The 20,593-nt window shown below is 45.5% G+C and overlaps 1 protein-coding gene across 2 annotated transcripts; it reads right to left on the reverse strand.

Annotated features, from left to right (window-relative positions):
- Window positions 1–1,004: 1,004 nt before the first annotated feature.
- LOC307248115 (estrogen-related receptor gamma-like) lies at window positions 1,005–19,771 on the reverse strand (the record flags this gene model as incomplete). 2 transcript variants are annotated; one of them, XM_080024366.1, is made up of 8 exons in its annotated part: window positions 1,005–1,280; window positions 1,615–1,884; window positions 5,652–5,834; window positions 6,288–6,398; window positions 11,035–11,151; window positions 13,041–13,198; window positions 13,325–13,576; window positions 19,716–19,771. In XM_080024366.1, 8 exons carry the CDS (start codon window positions 19,769–19,771, stop codon window positions 1,036–1,038), a joined length of 1,392 nt encoding a protein of 463 aa, XP_079880492.1. In that variant the 3' UTR covers window positions 1,005–1,035. The 2 variants fall into 2 exon arrangements, with proteins under 2 accessions (XP_079880492.1, XP_079880493.1); XM_080024367.1 differs by having other exon boundaries at window positions 13,310–13,576.
- Window positions 19,772–20,593: the final 822 nt, after the last annotated feature.

The raw sequence follows: 20,593 nt of genomic DNA on the forward strand, positions 1-20,593 counted from the left end.
CCATTTGGTGGTAATGTCGACGGTAGGCTACGCGGGTACAATCCACTGCGCATTTCTCCAAACAAAACCAATAAAAACACTGTGTTTTTATTGTAGATGTATTTATTTTATGTATTTTATTTAATTTCTCTCAGTTTCCTAATAGAATGAAAGCAACAAAAAGCCCTGTGCGTAAAGCCACAAACAGTTCCGGAGTGGCGCGTGGGGAGCAGCAGCTCATTTGCATTTAAAGCGACACACACACTGACTGAACCAGCCCCGTCGTGAACAGGAGGGTTATAGAGGCATGTTTGAATGGCTAGAATGCATAATCTGAGTGGTATTTGCGGCACAAACCTTCAAAGACATGTTTTGGGGACCTCAGAGACGCATCATAATGTAAATATAGTTTTGCGATGGAGATCATGAATGCTTTCTGTTAGCGTCTTACAGACCGTGTTACATAATTGTGGATATTTGCTGGTATTCTTTTAAAATGAGTCTTCACTCTTTGGCAAGACTTACAGCTCTGTACACTTATTTTAATATCAAATAAAAAGGACCCCTCTAGAAGCACTAGAATGAAGGTTAACAGGCTTCAAGATGGTTTCTCAATAGAAAAATCCATCAGGATCTTCAAGTATCAGGTGGTCTTTTGACATAGCAAGTTTTACTTTAGGCATCTAAACTTGGAGAGATCGTGAGGTTTGTCGTCCTCCAACTCGTTCCATGTTAAGAACACGTCTCACGATAAAGACAAAAGACAATTTCTCATCTTCACTTGAGGCCTTCAGACTCTGAGTCTTGCTCCGTTTACTTCTGTTTTCATTCGCAATAGAAGCAACTTAAAGGAGTGAGGTTCTAAAACTTGACTGCTAGCTTGCCTGTTCACTCAACACATGTGCGTTCCTGGAGATTCAGATTCAGAACTTGAATGTCCAACAGAGGCCAAAAACAGATGAAGAAGAAAGAGCGTCTCCACAACCCCCCGTCCCGCCCTCTCGGACCCTGTTCTGAGCCGTGGACAGGGACAGGGGCAATGGCCGCCCGTCAGGGTCAGGCCTTGGCTTCCAGCAGTTCCAGGAACAGTTTGTGCATGGGCACGCGGCCGTCCTGCTTGATGCTGCAGAAGTGCTGCACGGCTCGAGCCGCCGTCTGACGGAGGAGGGGGAGCGTCATGATCAGCTTGCCGGCCCGACGCTGGTCCTCCGGGTGCTGGGCGGCCTCGTAGTCCTGCAGGGCCCCATGGAGCACGTCCTGCAGCCTCTGGACGGCCTCTGCGTCCTCAATCTGCATGGAGTCTGTGGAGAGTGGAACGGTGTCATTATTCAAGCCGCGCGGAGGAGGGGAAAACACAGATGGGAAGGCAGGTTGATAGAAGGAGCAACGGAGATTTTTGTGAGTTCAATTTATCACCCTATTATAAGGCTGGACAACCATGTGCCATGAAATCAGAAACCCTGCGTACCCTTGGTGCTCCTTGGCACATGGCTGCCCAACCCTGGCCCATTGTAATAACCATGCCTTAGGAACAAAATTAAGCATGGAAATACCGTGAGGTCTATGTGTGCAGATATTTGGATGCCGACCGACACGATTACACAGATTGGAATGCAGGGAATCTGTCTGACACACCTGAGTTAGCGAGAGCAATGGCTTTGAGCACCACAAACTCCTCTCTCTCCAGTCCCATGGCTTTGTATTTCTTCACCAGTTGCAGGATGGCGTTGTTGAGGTCCAGAAGGCCGGCTAATTTCGACTGCTCCTCGTCCATGACGTAGTCCTGCGCGTACACCAGCTGGTCCTCCAAGGCCAGCGAGCGGAATACCACGCGCAGGATCAGGATCTCCATCCAGCCGCTCTGCAGGAGACTCATCTGGTCTGCCAGTGAGAGGGAGGCGAAGCCTGGAGAGAGGGTACAGAGAGAAAGTCACAGACAGTACAAGCATTCACAGGTCACAGAACCAGCGCTCAGACAACACACTTTAAAATGTCCACACAAACGCGTGACTTTCCGCAGCTCATTCCAGTAGTCAGGTCCAAGGCCCGACATGTCTTCACCAATTCAGTGTCGGGAAGAAGAACCCTAAGGGCCGTAACGGCACGGAGATATGCAGTTTCCATCTCGATGATCATGACGACCATCCCACTTTTCCATGTAACTCACAATTAAGTAAAATACTTTGCCAGAACACTGTTGTTTTTTCTAAGGGTGATTGCTTTCCGTATGATGGCCGGTGATTGCAAGGTCGTTTTTATTCACCGACTGATCAATAAGGAGGCTCCAGATTGGTGCTCAGTCCTCGGACGGGAGACATTCACTGATGAGCTGCCTCCCCACGCAGGTATGTGCACAACAAATAGAAGTTGTGGACGGCGCCACTGAATAGGTTCCCATTTTAATTAGCTTTCCAGGGATACACCCTTTTCGCCTATTACCTCACACAGGGGTATGATGAAAACCACTCAAGTGGCCACGTACATTAAAGCGCTAGTGCGCACGCACACACACACACACACACACACACACACACACACACACACACACACGCACACACGCACACACACACACACACACAATCATTACAATTAAAGAGGCAATTTTACGGAGGATAGGGGAGGAGAACGGGGGGGTCGGGCTTTTATTTTTGACACCATCAGTGATTGTTATCAGGATCCAGGGTTATTTTACAATTACCTCGGGAATGGCTTTGCCGCCCATTTCACTCTTATCTCTTCCTGATTGATTGGAAAAACCGGCTGCACAGTTTCATTGGTCGATAGGGATCAGTATTATTACACTGTAGGATCGATCAGTGTGTCTGTGTGTGTGTGTGTGTGTGTGTGTGTGTGTGTGTGTGTGTGTGTGTGTGTCGTGATATGCTTGGTAGATGATAGAAACACAGCTGCTCAATGTCAAACTGTCAATGGAATGAAAAAGTCAAAGAGCAGACACTCTGCAGGGCGGTGAAGAGAGGAGGCGATGGGGACTATTGTTTCCTCATTTGAGTCATCTAAACACCTACACACACACACACACACACAAGCAGAAATGTGCACATATGCAAAAAAAAATAACAACAAAAAAAAACGCTTTGCACTCAAATGTGACAGACGACTCGCCACAGAATAAAAGAAAAAAAGGGCAAATCCGTGCAGGGCAGTTGGTCTTTCGCCATCTCGTCTGCCACGCCGGCCCTGCGACTTCACCTCGCATCACTGTCAGTCTGGCTGATGGTGGGGGGTGGGGGGCAGGCGGAGCAGTGGTCCCCATCATGCTCACCTCCCCCCGGGCTTAGAACTCAGATGGCTGGGACCTTTTTTTTTTTTCCTTCTCCGCCCGGGACCCTGGTTCTTCCAGTCTTCCAGCCCTGTGGACGCCATGTAGCCCGCCACTCATCCAGAGCCGATGTGACACAACCATTACGCTGCCAGGAAGAGGCAGCCTTTTTTTCCCTCTCCATCTCACTCACTCATCTCTCTCTATACAACTGGATCCTCTATCTATCTTCCACCCTTTCTTTTTCCCCTCTGCCCCTCCCCTCAGCCTCTGAGGAAACATATCATCTCTTCATTTCACTGTCACGACAACTCTCTTCTCCTCTCTCTCTCTCTCTCTCTCTCTCCTTCTCTATCTTTCTCCATCTTCCCCTCCACCCTCGGGTGGGTCTCTGCTGCGCGGTCCACGGTCCCTGCCTCGTGCCGTGGACCAGCCGGGTAACTCCACTGGCAAAGGGCCACAAATACACTCATCACTCGCACCGCGTCCTGACGGTAAACGTGTCGGACAGGACAGAGGCGGACGGACGGCTGCAGCCTCCAGGGGCCTGCGCCGCGCGGCCGTTAGTCCTCTGCCTCCTTTCCAAGAGAACAATGGAAATGCTGATAAGGATGCGCACACACACACACACACACACACACACACACACACACACACACACACACACACACGCACGCGTATGTGCGTGTGCGGTTATTCATTGTCGCTTTAATACGAGAAACACAGCAGCATCATGTATACTACACAAACACAAGCGCGTACACGCCGCTGTCCTAATTGCCGACTCACTCACGCGAGCACGCAAACAAACACACACACACCTGCTTTGTTTGTTTTGTAAGCATTCCAGGGACAAGGCATCAACAAAAACCCAGGTGTTTCCCTGGTGATGTTTTGGGTGTGGACATCCTTTGCTGATAAAGCAGACGGAGGGAGGAGTTGGGTGCAAATGTTTCTCCGCTTGGCTTCTTACGCCATTCCTTCATTATCTCTATGATGCAAATATGATGTATTTGCGTATATGTTTATATTATGAATGCATTTCTAATATCGCTCCTTTTTGCTATTTCTAAAATAAAGTACCGGGTGGGTTGTCTCGCAGATTTTTTGTTGAAGAGCACAACAAATACATAAGGGTAAAACCACATAAAATAACACCCACAGACATGTAAAAGTGCGCACACAGACACTGACACACACCGACACAGACACACACACACACACACACACACACACACACACACACACACACACACACACACACACACAGATCCCTCGCTGCTGCAGGAGAAGTTATTTTGTCCGGTTGCCCCAGACGGACACAGCTGGCTCCCACCCAAGGGGCCAAAAAAAACACTTGCTCAAAGTGTCAATACGCTGTCAATATTGAACTTTTCTTTCATCATTTCAGAACAGATCAGACCGAATAGTTCACAAAACAACTGGCTACATCGCTTTAATCTCCATTGACCACAAACAGGAGAAAACCCCCCTGACAGCCCCATGCAGAGAGAGTAGACCTAACCCTGAAGGTACGGTCACACCGCCGGCACACGTGCTGCAAAGTGACAGGCTGCAATGCATTTCAAATGCATCGCGGTTTCATCCGGCTGCAGGGGGCGGAGCTACGTTCAGCGACGAGCTCACAGATTCGCGGCGACAAGGAAAGTTGAGCAGATTTCAACTTTAGGCAAATGAGGAAGGTACGCTCTCAGTGGCGCCAGTCCTTGGAAAATAGACCCCATACCACTGCCTAATTGTTCATGATTTGGCTATTTTTGAAAGGAAAAATGTCCCTCAAACTATCAATAAAATCAGGAACACGTCATTTTATGTTTCTCCAGTTCTTTAGTGTAAGGGACGGGTGGCGAGACTAGTTATGTCGTTTTTTCAAGAGGTCATTGTTTTTGCGAATAAACGGCTACAGCATTTTACGGAGGGAAAATCCTATTGGCACCCAGCTAAAGGTACGGTGCGACCGTACCTTTAGCTGAACCGCCCTTAACTTCACCCTTTGTCCCCTGGTTAGAGGAGACGTGAGTTGTGTTCTGGGTGCTAATAGGATTTCCCCGTATTCAGAATGTGTGGAGGAGAGAAGGGCGGCGGTCGGAACCAAGGGAAAGATGGAGGAGTAATCCAATGCTTCCAGGTGGCGCTAGTCTGTCTCTGGCCTCCGCTCAGCTGGCCGATACAGCCAGGGACATTACTTAGTGAATCAGTGACAGACAGGGTCAGACACACACACACACACACACACACAATGGTAAAGCAATCCCAACTCTGGGCTGATTATAATGTTAATGTGAGTTAATGAGAGGTCGTGTGGCGTGTTTCCTGTGTGAGAGCCCTCTGTGGACATTTATTTATTTATTTATTTAAAGCTGAAATGTACCTGGGATGTGTTTGGCCCAGCCAATGTTGACCACCAGCTCGCGGTCGGCCAGGTCGCACAGCGTGGTTAACGCCTTGATGTCGCTCTCGGGGACAGTGGGGTCCGGCATGGCGAAGATCCCCTCCGGCTCGGCCACCAGCAGCAGAGAAACCACCTTGTTCTCCACCGCCCCCCCTAGAGAGACTGGGAGAGAGAGAGAGAGAGAGAGAGAGAATAAACAAGTGAGCGAGCAAAAAAGCAAACGATCGAGTAATAGTCATAGAAGAGTATTAGTCAAACTACCAGACTGCAAGTCCACTTTAGTAAAAGTATACAAGTTCTTGCTTTTAAATGTAGTTAAAGTAGTTAACAGTAAACATACTTGTTGTATCCAATGCCCTGATATAACAGATCCTATAATACTACTGTAAATAAACAGTAGTATTACTATCAGTAGTACTGATTAAAAAAAAAAAAATATATATATATATATATATATATATATATATATATATTAAAGAAATGCAGTCAAGTAAAAAGTAGATATTTGTTCGAAAACTTAAACGGAATACAATCAGTTGAGGACAGATACTTGAAAAATGTACTGAACACAGTAGCAAAGTGTTCATATGAATAGGTTCGTTTCCACAAACTTACAGGTTTTCTTCTGGGGCAGGCTGTTCTGCGGGTGCAGATAGGGGCTGTTCTCTGCGTCTATCCTCCTCTTGTACTTCTGCCGGCCGCCACGGACGCGGTCCAGACGCACTCCTACCGGACCGTAAACACCACAAACACCCTTTTAGTTACTCAGATCACATTGGGAGTACATTAGGCATATCGCATACACAGCACACCTGGCCAGGAATAGTCGGTCAGGTTTGTTACTGTGCAAACACACGGGTGTGCTGTAACTTTGTTGAAGGGTAAAATATTCCACTTTTTGTGCAAGAGTGCGGCACAGAAATAAAGTTGTCATGGAAACATGTAAACATTAAACAAATATGTGAGCATTCATCACACAGCTCACATTTTTACAATGCCAACAGGAATTGTCTAGTTATATAAGTTGCTGTCCCTCAGTGTAATTCCCAGTGGGCTTTTAGTCGTAAACTTCATTTTGGAATGAATTCTTCTTAAAATGTTCTGCTATTTCTTGCACCAAATACCAAGACAAATTTCTTGTATGTGTAAATAAAGATGATTCTGATTCTGAACTCCGTCAAACCCCCACTATTTGCAATTAATCATCCTCGAACCGCTCTAAGACGCCTCCCAGATACCAAGGAAACCAAACAAGACGTTTCGGATGCCGGCGCAGCGGCGTTAATCCAAAACGCAACGTAACACAACACCCTGAGCAGCGTTAGGCCGGCGGATGACAACTGCTCATCTTAACAAGCCGTTGTGGCTATGCCGTCGCCATGGCGATGGGGATTTAAACTGTAAAGACGGAGAGAGGTGAGAGTGTGCGGAGAGGATTGAATCCGGGCGCTAATTCATATGCACGGCGACACACACATAAACACACACAAACGTGCGTGTGCGTGCATGTGCACGGAGCCAGAGTGACATTCAATCCCTCTCCAAAATAGAATGCATCTGTTTGGCTGATGTGAACGTGACTTAAAGTGAGTTTTTTGTCGTGGTTATAGGCTTCCCCGGAACCGGGCGGTGTAAATAACCACAGTTCCCCTTTAAAGAGCATTCATGATGGAGCTGTCTCCCGGGAGAGACACTTTCTAGGTAACGTTCACTCAAAATTTAATTCAAAGGTATTTATGCTCGGAATAAATTGATGATGATTACATTTCCTCAGATTACATTTCCTCACCATGGAATAAGTATAATTAATATACCTAATATAATAACCCTCCCTAATATTTCATATTGCCATTTATATTTCCGTTACATTATTATTATTGTCTATTTATTATGTCTGTTTATTTATGCCTATGCTGCTGTGATAGTGATGTTGTGATAGATATGACTATCTATCCATCCATCCATCTATCTATGATTCTATCTATGTATCTATGTATCTATCTATCTATCTATCTATCTATCTGTCTATCTCTATCTATCTGTCTGTCTGTCTGTCTGTCTGTCTGTCTGTCTGTCTGTCTATCTATCCAATCATCCATCCATCTATCCATCTATGTATGTACAGTATCTATCCATCCATCCATTTATCTATCTATCACCACAGCGGTAAATAAATTCATCCATCCATCCCTTAAACAGGCTTCAGGGGTTGAAACAACAGTCATGGGGGCTTTGGGGGTTAAACACCGTGGAGCCTCATTTTAGCAACGAACAAGCGGACGGAGAGCTTGGCACCAGGAGAGGAAGAGCATTAAGGAGGGATTGGCCAGATAATCGCGCCCCCCTCACCCCTGGACCCTGGGTGGTGATGTGGGTGTGGGAAATAGGAAGTGTGGATTATCCTGAGGGGATGGCAGGTGCGTCTCCGAGCTGCCAGAGATGAGGGATGAGGGCTGTCAGCAGGTTTGATGCTAACTGTCGGCAAACACTGGACATAATCACATCACCAGGGTTCAACGCGTATGGTGGAAGGCTTATTGTGTGTGTGTGTGTGTGTGTGTGTGTGTGTGTGTGTGTGTGTGTGTGTGTGTGTGTGTGTGTGTGTGTGTGTGTGTGTGTGTGTGTGTGCGCGCGCGCGTGTGTGTGTGTGTGGACTGGGATGTGACCCTTCTCCAGACACACACACATTAGAGCTAAGTGTAACTCTTCAAGGTGGAATGTGCTGACAACCAAAGGCCAAGAATAGCAATGGCGGATAACAAACAACACACACACACACACACGTAAGACCCCCTGTGTCAAAGCACTGTTCGTCATTTTCCGTCCCATCCCGTCCTCCACCCTTTGTTTGAAGTTCGTCGGGTCCCTCCGTCCTTCCCGCCCTCCCTCACATAAGGACATTCCCAAAATGTGCACAGTGGGATCAGAGGCACCAGGATGTGCGCCTGGTACCAGGAGACTGGCTCGGAACCCTCAAATTCTGGAGCATCACCCCCATTACTCTCCTTTGCCCCTCTCTCTCTCTCTCTCTCTCTCTCTCTCTCTCTCTCTCTCTCTCTCTCTCTCTCTCTCTCTCTCTCTCTCTCTCTCTCTCTCTCTCTCTCTCTCTCTCTCTCTCTCTCTCTCTCTCTCTCCCTCTCTCTCCTTGTGTACACTGTAAACAATCCCACGCTTCTCAGATATTGTGACAAATAAACACTATCAGGCAGAGCCACGGCGGCTGGGTTCTGCGACCACTGAGGGGTCCAAGAAATTGAGAAAGAGGCACCGTGAGTATATTCTCTCAAGTTCTGGAAGGTTAATAACAAGATAAGACAATAAGGTAAATAAGAGGGCTCAACATTAACGGTTGCACCGTTGTCCACCACTTTTTATATGTTAAAATAAATAAGCGTAGTAGAGCCCCCTATGTTTAGAAACGGAAAACATGCATAATATAATAATAAACAGTCTTGGCAATCAACAGCTGACGCATGGTTGCCATGTTGGGGTTGCTAGTAAGTGTCAAGCCCTGAATAATATTAAGCCTTTTGCATTGTTAATGTAACTTATTCACCTTTTGTTTGAAAAGGAAATAGCAATAAATAAAATAAAAAGCCTTGGAGTCATGTCCCTCTGTGCTCTGTTGCCAAAGTGGCAAACACAAATTAAGAGCGCACTAAACACCTTAATCAAACCCAGGCCCCCGGCCTATGCATCTCTTTTCGACGTGTGTTTAACGGGGCTCTCCCTCTCCCCCTCCCCCCTCTCTCTCTCTCCCCCGTTAAAACCTCACACCCCTGTGTCTCTGGCTTTTTACTGCAGCCTCTCCGAGGAAGAGGAGGCGTTACGAGGCACGGCGAGGCGCGTTACGAGGAGCGGTTACGAGGAGCAGTTCGCGTTTCACGGAGGTCCAGGAATCCCACAAGGCATCTGGAGGAATTTACGAGGAGGTGGGGGGGGGGGGAGGGGAGGAGGGGCGTATTGGAGGCAGAATGAGAAGGTGCTGAAGACCCCCTCGCCTATTAAACGCAGCTAATTAAAACACACACACACACACACACACACACACACACACACACACACACACACACACACACACACACACACATTTATTCACCATGGTCAAAGGCATAAATGTGATTTATATTCATTTCTAAACTATATTTACACAGAGTGATGCTTGTAATACAATGTTGTGCATGTAATATCATATGGACAAATCAGTGTCGTTTCTCTCTCACAAACAATTTGCAGGAAATATGCAAATTCCTCTGAGGGTAGATCACAACAGAATATAATATAATATAATATTATGTAATAATGATAATATTTATAATGATGATGATAATAATAACAACGAACATTCAGACCACCTTTTTTCTGTCAGGCACAAAGTGGTCGGTACAGTTGGCAGCATCTCAGTGTTTTCCTTTTCAGGTCACTTCTAAATCGGTCCAACAATATGTCAGTGGAATGGCACACACACACACACACACACACATACACAAACACACACACACACACACACGCACGCACACACGTACACATGCACGCACTCACACAACGTCATCGATTATTTGTAGAACATAAACGTCTGTCGATTTTATTTAACACACATAAAAAAATAAAGAAGCTGTGACCTTCAGCAAGCCATGGCCTTCCTGTACAAAGGTATTTGTGTTTTATTAGTATTTTTTTTAGAAAGTGCTGATCTGATCTGATGAAAGCAGATTCTGAACTTCTGAGGATGTGATTTGCGAGTGAACTGGCATTTGGACTATGTGACACACACACACATGATGGTAAGGGCACACACACACACACACACACACACACACACACACACACACAAACACACACACACACACACACACATTCAAGAACGAGACAGTTAGCAGGCCTGGAGTAGCCAAACTGGCCAAAGCATCAGGTTTCATTGGCGTCCATATAACTACTGTATAGACTTATAATGTACATTAATATGATGAGTATTCGTTTATTAGTGGAGCTGACACATAAAGCATTATAGACTGTCACCATTGTCACAATTTAGCAGTTACGATTAGAGGAAAGCCTGAACACACACACACACACACACACACACACACACACATACACACACACACACACACACACACACCACATAAAATGAGGGTAAAATGGTGAAAAATGGAAAAATAAAAAATTAAAAGTTATGTTGTTCATAAGATTTGGATATACAGTACCTTAAGTAATTTCAGCCAGTAAAAAACAAATATATCAATGTAAATAGATAGATAGATAGATAGATAGATAGATAGATAGATAAATAGATAGATAGATAGATAGATAGATAGATAGATAGATAGATAGATAGATACTGTAGATAGGTGTGACTGACCTTCTCTCATCATCCCTACAGTCAGGCACTTCATGAAGCGACAGGCCTGGCAGGATTTCCTCCTCCTCTTGGTGATCTCACACTCGTTGGAGGCCGGACAACTGTATTCAATGTTACCTGGAACGAAATGATGAGGAGGGTTAGGATTATGTTAAAAAAAACAAAACATCAAATAAATAATTCTCAACTAGGCCTTTTTTTTTATCTGCAAACAGTTCATTGAAGCACATGAATTTAATCTCAGCCCCCAAATGGACACATAGAAACTCCATAATTCATAACCAGGACTGGGTAATAAAAAGGTACATCTGTATGTTTCCTGCGGTTGTGATGATATCCAATATACTGGCCATATCGCCCAGGCGTACCAGGAAAGCGCCCCATGTTCCCAAAAACCTCACACGGCCAATTAGAGCCAATCAGAATCAGGATGCGTGTGATGAGCCAGACAACAGATCTACGCCTGTGATCCGACAGCCGGGGATCTCACTTGACCTTTAAACTGCAAACACGATCTGCGTGCGGCAGGCAGCTTTGGCGAGCCTAAGCGCAGCCAGGTTTCCAACACGCAGCGAGAGCTAATGGATCACGGCACAACACCTTTAAAAACGGACTGCCTACAGACCACGCACTGCCGACAGACGGTATGGATACACACACCTGGTTAAAAACGCAGATTAAAAGCCATACATTCTCCTATCGCTCTGATCTCCAACATGTTGGCAGTACAAATTCTGAGACCTAAACCTTTAACCACGGGTCAGCTGTTTGCAAACAGGTCTTTGGGCAAAACCATTGTATTAGGAAAGAAGCAGCAGGAAGCCCGAGCTAACTGATCTGTCGCTGTTTACACCAAAACACGCACACTGCATCGCACCCGCTGTCCAGTTCAACAGGTTTATGTGATCTGCAGCAAGGCACTGCTGGTGGGATAGGAAGTATTTTACTAAACATGGTTGTTTTGTCATTAAACAGAGAATGAATCAGTCTCTCTCTCTTTATTTACCCTCCCCAATCTGGTGTCACCCAACACAACCCAAAAACACTTTACTAACATGCGCCTGCGTTGCCAAAGAGAAAATCCATAGTTATTCAACGGTTCTCATTTTGTACTAAGTTAAGTAATTGAAGGCTCATATAAAAAGTATTGATACATAAAAGGAAAGGGTATTCAACAGAAATGGTGATGTTTAGGTTGAGCCATGACTGTGACAGGCTGTCAAATTAAGTACTGCCAGGGTGAGACATCCTCTACCGTCCCCTAATAAAGGAAGTCATTTAGCTTCTGCTCGCTTCTGGAAGCCTCTCAGTAAATCTGCATCTTGCCGCTTTCGGGCTCTGGGGAAACAACGCGGTCAGGGCCCGGCATTCCTGCAGTTCATCGTAACAATTTATCACCAATCAACATTTACTGAATGCCACAGCACACCACATTCCATTTAAGATACAGAGGGTAATTCTCATTCTACACTGTTATGAGCTAGGATGGGCTGTATGTTGATGAAATATCATCAAGAACTTTATGAAAATCCACATCAAAATATATTATGGAGGATGTTATCCATATTTGTAGTTGCTGACAGTTAATCATTAAAAAAATGAATTGGCCAATATCAGCCCCCCCTCCCTTTTTTTTGTGTCACCCAGATTCAGAGGAGTAGGACAATATCAATTTCATCCCTGTGTTCCCAGTACTGAGATATGCAGTATCTCTCAAGACGTAAGGCTGAAATAACTCAAGGTATGGGATGCGGGAAAGGGCATTTCCTTAAATTCACGGGAGCTAGGCTAGTTGTTGCCGAAATTAAATTGGTATACACCTTTTCGTCTGAATCTAGATAAGACAGACGAAAAGCAAATTTCCCAAGAAATCAGAGAATCCCTTGGAGCTCTTCTTCTATCTTGCGCAGCGATCCAGGCCTTCCTCCTGGGGGAAGACATGGATGCTCCATAGCCTTTCTTTTGTTTTGTGTTGTTTTCAAGAAATCCAATGAAATCTTTCTCACCCTGGATGGTCCTCTTGAAGAAGGCCTTGCAGGCCTCGCAGGAGGCCACGCCGTAGTGGTAGCCAGAGGCCACGTCGCCACACACCAGACAGAGCCGCTTGGCCACCGAGCTCAGCATGAACTCACACTTCACTGGGCTCTCTTCTTCCCCGAACGTCCTGGAGAGCAGAAGGAGAAATTAGAGAGAAATTAAGAAAGAAGGGACGTGACTCTAGCTCACCAGAAATGGTACATACAGTATGAGGGATAGAATGGAAGGCCGGTAGGACAGAAAGAAGATTGACCTGTTTATTCCTCCATTTGTGGCTAGACCCGATGCGGGGCCGTAGAGGCTGGCAGAGTCCAATCCATTGGCGTGGCCGTGGCCCTTGGTCAGGGGACCATAGCTGGAGTTTGTGTCCGAGGAGGAGCTTCCGGGGCTGGGCTGAGCAGGGCTGACGTCGCCCGGAGAGCTCGGGCTAGGGCTGCTCGGCTCACGCTTTATGGTGGAAGGGCAGGTGGGGTCCAAGCCCCTCACTGACATCCTGCCCAAAAGTCTGCAGGAAAAGACACGGAAAATGGTGACTATTTGGGCCCTGGGAGAAAACCATATCTGAAATGTCAGGGCCAATATTTCTGACCTCATATGTGGACATGCTGCATTGATTTGATGGAAAAATATTTAACATAGCGAAACTTAAAGGAAAACTTGGTTGCGAAAGAACTTGGCCACAATTATCCCATTGGCCCTCAGCTTAAGCTATTTTCTCAATACTGGATCACTTTAAAAGAATCTGATGCTCCGAATGATGAAGGCTTTTGTTAAAAAAAGGTTTTCCTCTAAAACACGCCAAAGGGTTGTAATTCCTTTGGAGTTGCTGTTTTCTTTTTGGCTATGGAGTAAGAGATTGTCATTTACCTCATTTGCCATTCAAACTCCTTACAATCTAATCCTTGTATCCATCATTCGCCTATCAATGCATCCATCCAACCATCAATCCATCCATCCATCCATCCATGCATCCATCCACCCATCTATTCATCCAACCACCCATCCAACCATCCAACCATCCAACAATCCATGCATACATCCATCCATCAATCTATCTATCCAACCATCCATCCATCCAACCATCCATCAATCCATGCATCCATTCATCCATCCATCCATCAATCTATCCATCCCACCATCCATTCATCCATCCATCCATCCAACCATTCATCCCACCATGCATCCCTCCATCCATCTATCCATCCATGCATCGGCCACCTAAACCAGCCGTTTGGGCCTTCCCGTTTATGCAAAGCTGAGGTCTATTACACTGCTTTGTTTTCAGAGGAGGAGGTTGCTTCAGCAAACGTAGGGAAATGGCCAAACCAAAATTCATCATCGGGGGCTTATCATCACACATTTTAAATAATATCGACAAATGAACAATTTCTCCCCTTCTTTCACTCTGTCACTCTTTTGTGTGCTCGTAAAGATCTTAGTATATGGGGTTAATAAGTTAAACAAGAACGTACGGTTTTCCAATTCATGGAGCATGAAGAATTAAATGAACAAATTAAAACTAACTTAGCATTATGTCGCCAATCCTGCATACTGTTGGACACCATTCTGTTGTAGAAAAAAATACTTTAATGTTATTTTTAAAGAGTTAAATAGCAGAAAAACGTGAATTGCAATTACAATTGAGTCTCTCCATGATTTTTCAACATGTATTTATCATTTTTTTAATGTCTATATATCCATGCTATTATTCTTCGTTGCTATCATGCCTTAAGGAAAACACATTAAACGCTTTGCCTTCGTACCTTCCCTACACCTCTGTCAAATCATTTCACAAAGCTTTAAAGAGACGAAAATAGTTATCCAACTTTGCAGTACAGTTAGCCAACAGTACAATATGTGTGCGTGTGTTTGTGTGTGTGTGTGTGTGTGTGTGTGTGTGTATGTGTGTGTGTGTGTGTGTATGTATATATATATATATATATATCAAACATTGACCTACAGGCTCCCAATTGTCTACACACACTTCCAAGCGCTGCCACATGACCAGCTGCAGGCTAACGTCCACACACTCACTGTGGACACGCGCACTTGGAAACATGCTCATGTATCATCGTAAACACCCCGACGTGTACAGTCCCGCACGTGCACGTACTGACATGCCATCGTGTGTCCCCATTCCTCCTCATAAAAGGCCTGTTTCTGTCTCTCTATGCACACGCATATGCACACACACACACACACACACACACACACACACACACACACACACACACACACACACACACACACACACACACACACACACACACACACACACACACACACACACACACACACACACACACAGAGTTCTGGACACCTGCAGTGAAAGAGACATGTGCAGGAATGCACACAAGGCATGCACACACACACACTCGCAGACAAACGTACACACACAGGGACGTACACATTTTGATTGGACGTCACATCATGACATTATCTTTCCATGGGAACTCTGTTGGTTAAAAACGCTAGAAATGTTGACGGTCCCTTTGTGGTCGCCCCTCTGGTTCTCTCTTATTGACGGGATTCTCAAACTTCTAATTGAACCCTCTCGATGAACCTGGTGTTTATAGTTACAAAATAAATAGAAAAAGTCCTTGCAGCTGTTGCAAATGTATGAAGTGGAGTAAAAGGAAAGATATTTGCTTTTGAAGGTAGTGGAAGCAAAGTATTAAATACCACAATGGGGACTTTATCAAATACAAATACCTCCAAATTGTACTCTTCTAACAGTGCAATACTTGATTAAAAGCATTTTTAGGGTCCGTGGCAGATCCACCCCGGCATCACACTCCTGGTGTCACGCTCCCACACGCACAGCATCTGTGGGGGAGCATTTGTCTGCTTCCTGTGATGTAAATCAGCATGCGCTCATCCAAAAAAAATAAAAATCATTTGGTAGGCAAAGGCACGGTCTGCGTTTAACCACCCTCAGAGTAAACCATGGCCACGCGCTGCTGAGCCCTCTACACAGCCACAAAGAGACCGACGCGGCGGTGGGGGCAGACGCTGAGACCTTGTGACAAACAGACGGACAGTCGTCATAGAGATTGAGATACGTGGAGACGCGCCGACAGGGAGGAGGGGAAGTCAAATTCTCCGGGGTGAATGCCGTCGAAGACACTCGGATCACGCTGAAACGGTACAGACGGAAATCTCCATCAAAAAGTATGGGCCCGAGTGATATCATTGAAGTATGGCCACCCCCTCCAGCGAACACGCCTCAACCCCCACTTGAGTCTGATCCATTTCACTCGTCCTCCGCCTCCGTCTTTTCTCTCTAATTTACTTTGAAAACTATTAGGGGGGGGGGGGGGACTGTACGGGAGATTTTCACTTTGCTTTTAAAATGACTCACTAGAAGCGATATTAGCCATCCATCACGCGTGTCCGCGCCGCCGTGTCACCCGGTGACGGGTGCGAGGTGAGATATAACTTGCGCTCCGCCATTAGGATGCACCGCTTTCCCCCTGGTAATGAAATGGCGTTGGAGCGAGGTGATCAGATGTGATGCGATATTCACTCCGACACATTACTAATCTACAACTCCACATAAAAGCCCATCAAAGGCCTGTCAGTGCAGCTCCTGCACACTATACACGGGGAATAAATCAGGGGAGGATTGGACGTTTATTCTATGAGTGTGTGTGGAAAAATCATTGTGTGTGCGCGTGTGTGTGTGTGTATGTGTGTGTGTGTGTGTGTGTGTGTGTGTGTGTGTGTGTGTGAGCATGGCCCTCGTTCGTGCACGACCATTCAAAGTCATAACGCGCTGCCTCTCTTTTGTGTGCGAGTATCCAAAACAAATCTAATTGCATCACCGTGACAAAAGGGGCTAAAATGTGCCGTGAAAGGACGGACAGAGACAGAGGAAGAGACAGAGGGGGGGAGAGAGAGGGGGAGAGAATGGCAAAAAAGGCAGACAGATAGAGAGCGAGTGTGAAAAGCCTGTGAAGGGAGAGAGAGAAAAAGAAAAAGAGAAAGGAGCTGTTCTGTGGCTCATTAACCTGGTCCCGCTGAAAGAAGACAGAGAGAGAGAGTGAGAGAGAGAGAGAGAGAGAGAGAGAGCAGCACTCACTTTGAATTGAGCAGAGGTATAATGCAGACAATGAGGGAGGGGGTGAGGAGGAATTGTATCTGACGGAGGGGTGGAGGTGAAAAAAGAACACCAATGTGAGGAAGCTTGGGCAAGCGTTGCATGAGAGGAGAATGACCAAACTGAAGGCCGTAATAAGAATGAAATGAAAATGTAAAAAAATACATTTCAAAAAATTACAACAGAGATAACTGAGGAGTTAATGTAGAGAATTACACATTACATTAATCGCCTAATCAGTTATTTAAGCTGATTGCAAATGTTTTGTAAAAATCGTTACATTCAATACTTACACGTTTCCATCCAAATTTAAGGGAAATGTAAAGCCAATGTTAGAAATACATTACATACATAAAACACAAATTTAACATGTTTCCACCAATCTTCTGCAACACGAAGGGATATATTGTTACACTCATGTAAATGTATACTTACACTTGTAGTGGGATTCAAATGGAGAAAAAAGTCAATTAAATGGTCCATTTTTGGTTGTCCCTGGTTTTCTCTTATTGATGGCTTGCTCAGACTTTAAACCCTTATTATAAATGGGTTGCATCGCTTTGATGAAGAACCCTTATACAGTAAGAAAAAAGTTAAATTAAGTGGCGTGAGAGAAAAAAAATAATGCTTTTAAATGCAGAATAAAATCCCATAATAGAGACTTGACGTACAAAATCCTCAAAGTTGTACTTCATGGTACAACATGTGATTCACGGGACAACAATTGGTCCATTCAACTGCTAATCGCAATTATTTGCATGACTATTAATCGCTCACTACAATGAGCAACATCAAGGCGAGAGCCCTACCTGTAACATATCATACAACGGCCCAACAGGAGTTTCCAACGCCCCGGAGTTTGTACATGCTCCCTAACTCCACAGCACCGGAGCCTTGGGGATGGCTGATTTGGGTCATTGGGGTCTCAGAGGACGTTATTTCCAATGAGCCAATGGGAGCTGAGCAGGGATCAGCGGGAGGCCGCGTCTCCTCCGTCAGACCCTAAGACTCTTAGTCGGAGTGCGTGAGAGAGATCGAAGACTTTGGTCAAAGCCGTCAGCGGTGGGGCGAGGCAGTGCTACGGGATAAAGGAGCGAACCTGGAAGGGGGCTCGGAGGCGTGAGTACAGCGAGGGCCCAGAGCGACAACCGCTTCTCCCTTTCTTCGTCTAATTCGCTGATGCACCCAAACGGCCGGCGCTCCGCCACGTCTGTTTCCCCGTCTTATTCCATAAGCCTCTTTTTTTCTTTTTGTCTATATCTGTCCTCGCTCTCCGCATTAAACATTCCGTCTTTCTCTGCCTTGTTTGTCTCTCTCTCTCTCTCTAGCTCTCGCTCTCTTTATCCCTCTCCACTGTGGAAAGTTATTTTAATTTCGATTAGATTCTTTTTTTTTTTTTTCGCTTCCTGAGGAAGCGATTATCCGAGGGTTCATAAGTGTGCCGGAGTAATTAAAACCGCGGCCCCGCTTACGGAAATGAACGCTAAACAAAAAAAACAAAACTAATGAGTAAATATATTAGGAGCGTTTCTGTGTGGAATATGTGATTAAAAAGTCTGTTGTCCAAAACGGTTTCATGCTCATTGACACATGTACGCGCGGTGCCCGCCGGTGGATGGTTCAGCAAACCCTCTCCTTTACCTCAATTGACCTGCAGGTCACTGGGATCCTTTTCACTCAAGTTGCCTTATTGACCACACAACATGGATGATAAACAGTACATGAGCACAATCAATACAAACAACCCCCCCACCCCTGTGAACATATCATTTTGACTCAGGTCAATCGGACAAACAAGGAAAATCTTTTTAAATGAGAGACTGTTCCCTTTAAGAGCCCGATCCAAGATCCTCATTGCTTTATCAATTTCTCCACTGGGCTCGGCGATATATTGTTATAATATTAATATAGTGATCTGAGACTTGATATGGATTATCCTAATATCGCGATATCGTCAAATATTGTCGTTATGGCTGCTTAAACGGTAAAGCGATTCAGTTTTCTGAACTTCATAGACTGTTCTCGCCTTCACCGCCTTCTCGGTCACGACATCCACATTACAAACGATTATTTCTCCAAAATGTATCGTTGTTTAAATATCGTATGGAAGCACCAATGCTCATTCTCTACAATATTGTCAAAGATGTCTGTATAGAGGTCTCCCGTATCGGTCAAAAAAAGATATTGTGATATTTGGATTTATCCATATTGCCCAGTCCTATAGTAACAACTTAACGACAGAATGAACTTCATGTAAGTGCAAACAAAGTACAAAACAAAAAGTGAACAAAGGCGTCCTGGCGTAACGTAACGTCACTAAGTATGTTCATGAATAATGTAGTTACCAATGAATACGATTATGTCTCCGTACTGCACGTGCAGACACACTCTCATGCATACACAGAAAGACACACACACACACACACACACACACACACACACACACACACACACACACACACACACACACACACACACACACACACACACACACACACACACACACACACACACACAGTTCCCAGTGAGGCAGTGCATTACTTACTCAGAGTCAGAGTGGTAGGTGAAACACTCGGGCAGGTAAAGCTCAACTAGATCCATGTGCTCTCTGACACCATACTCCGAAGAGAGAGAGAGAGAGAAAAAGCACAACCCCTCTCCCCTCTTTAACCCGTTAATCTGTCTGTTTTCTGGTTTCTCGAACCCCTCCTTTTTTTTTTTTTTTTTTGTTATTTTCGTTCTACCGCCTTCGTATAAAATCTGTCCCCTCAGCTTCTCTCTCTCCCTTCATGAGTTGCCTCTTGTCAGGTTTGATTTCACTGGACGTCACTTTCTCTCTTTCCTGTCACCTCAACACAAGTCTTCATCTACTGTTCTCTTCCCTGTCGGACTTCACTCTGGTGCCTGCTCATTGTGTCTCGCTCTCTCTATTACTCCCTCTCTCTCTGTCACTCAACACTTCCTCCCAATGGCCCTGAGCAACTGTCTGCCTCTGAAGTCCAGAGTGTTGTGACTAGCTGGCTCAGTGACAAGGTCTCCAAGCCACGCCAAGCCAAGCCCCCACGAGCACACCGGCCACGCCATTTGAATGGAACCTCCCCCTTTCAACGCAGAACTGCTACTTAACTGGCTCCGCTGTCGGCCAATCACAGAGCAGAAACAGACTCCCGGACTGCCAGGTTGGTGCAGGTGGATGTGGGCAAGATGATGATGGCCACTTTCTTTTTAAAACAGGCTCTACTATAGACAATGGACTGCATGTTCCCAATCAGAAAGGAAAGACATTTCTGCGGGCTATCGGCCAGGCTGAAGAAGAAGATCTGTGACGTATTTGAGGAGGATGTAACTGTCTATAATCCTGTTGATGGGGCATGTCTAAAGAGACGTATAGAGTCGACTCATGTTTCAGGCAGGTTTTTTATA

The sequence above is a fragment of the Zeus faber genome (genome assembly GCF_960531495.2).
Source record: "Zeus faber genome assembly, chromosome: 2".
In the NCBI taxonomy this organism is placed as follows: Eukaryota; Metazoa; Chordata; class Actinopteri; order Zeiformes; family Zeidae; genus Zeus; species Zeus faber.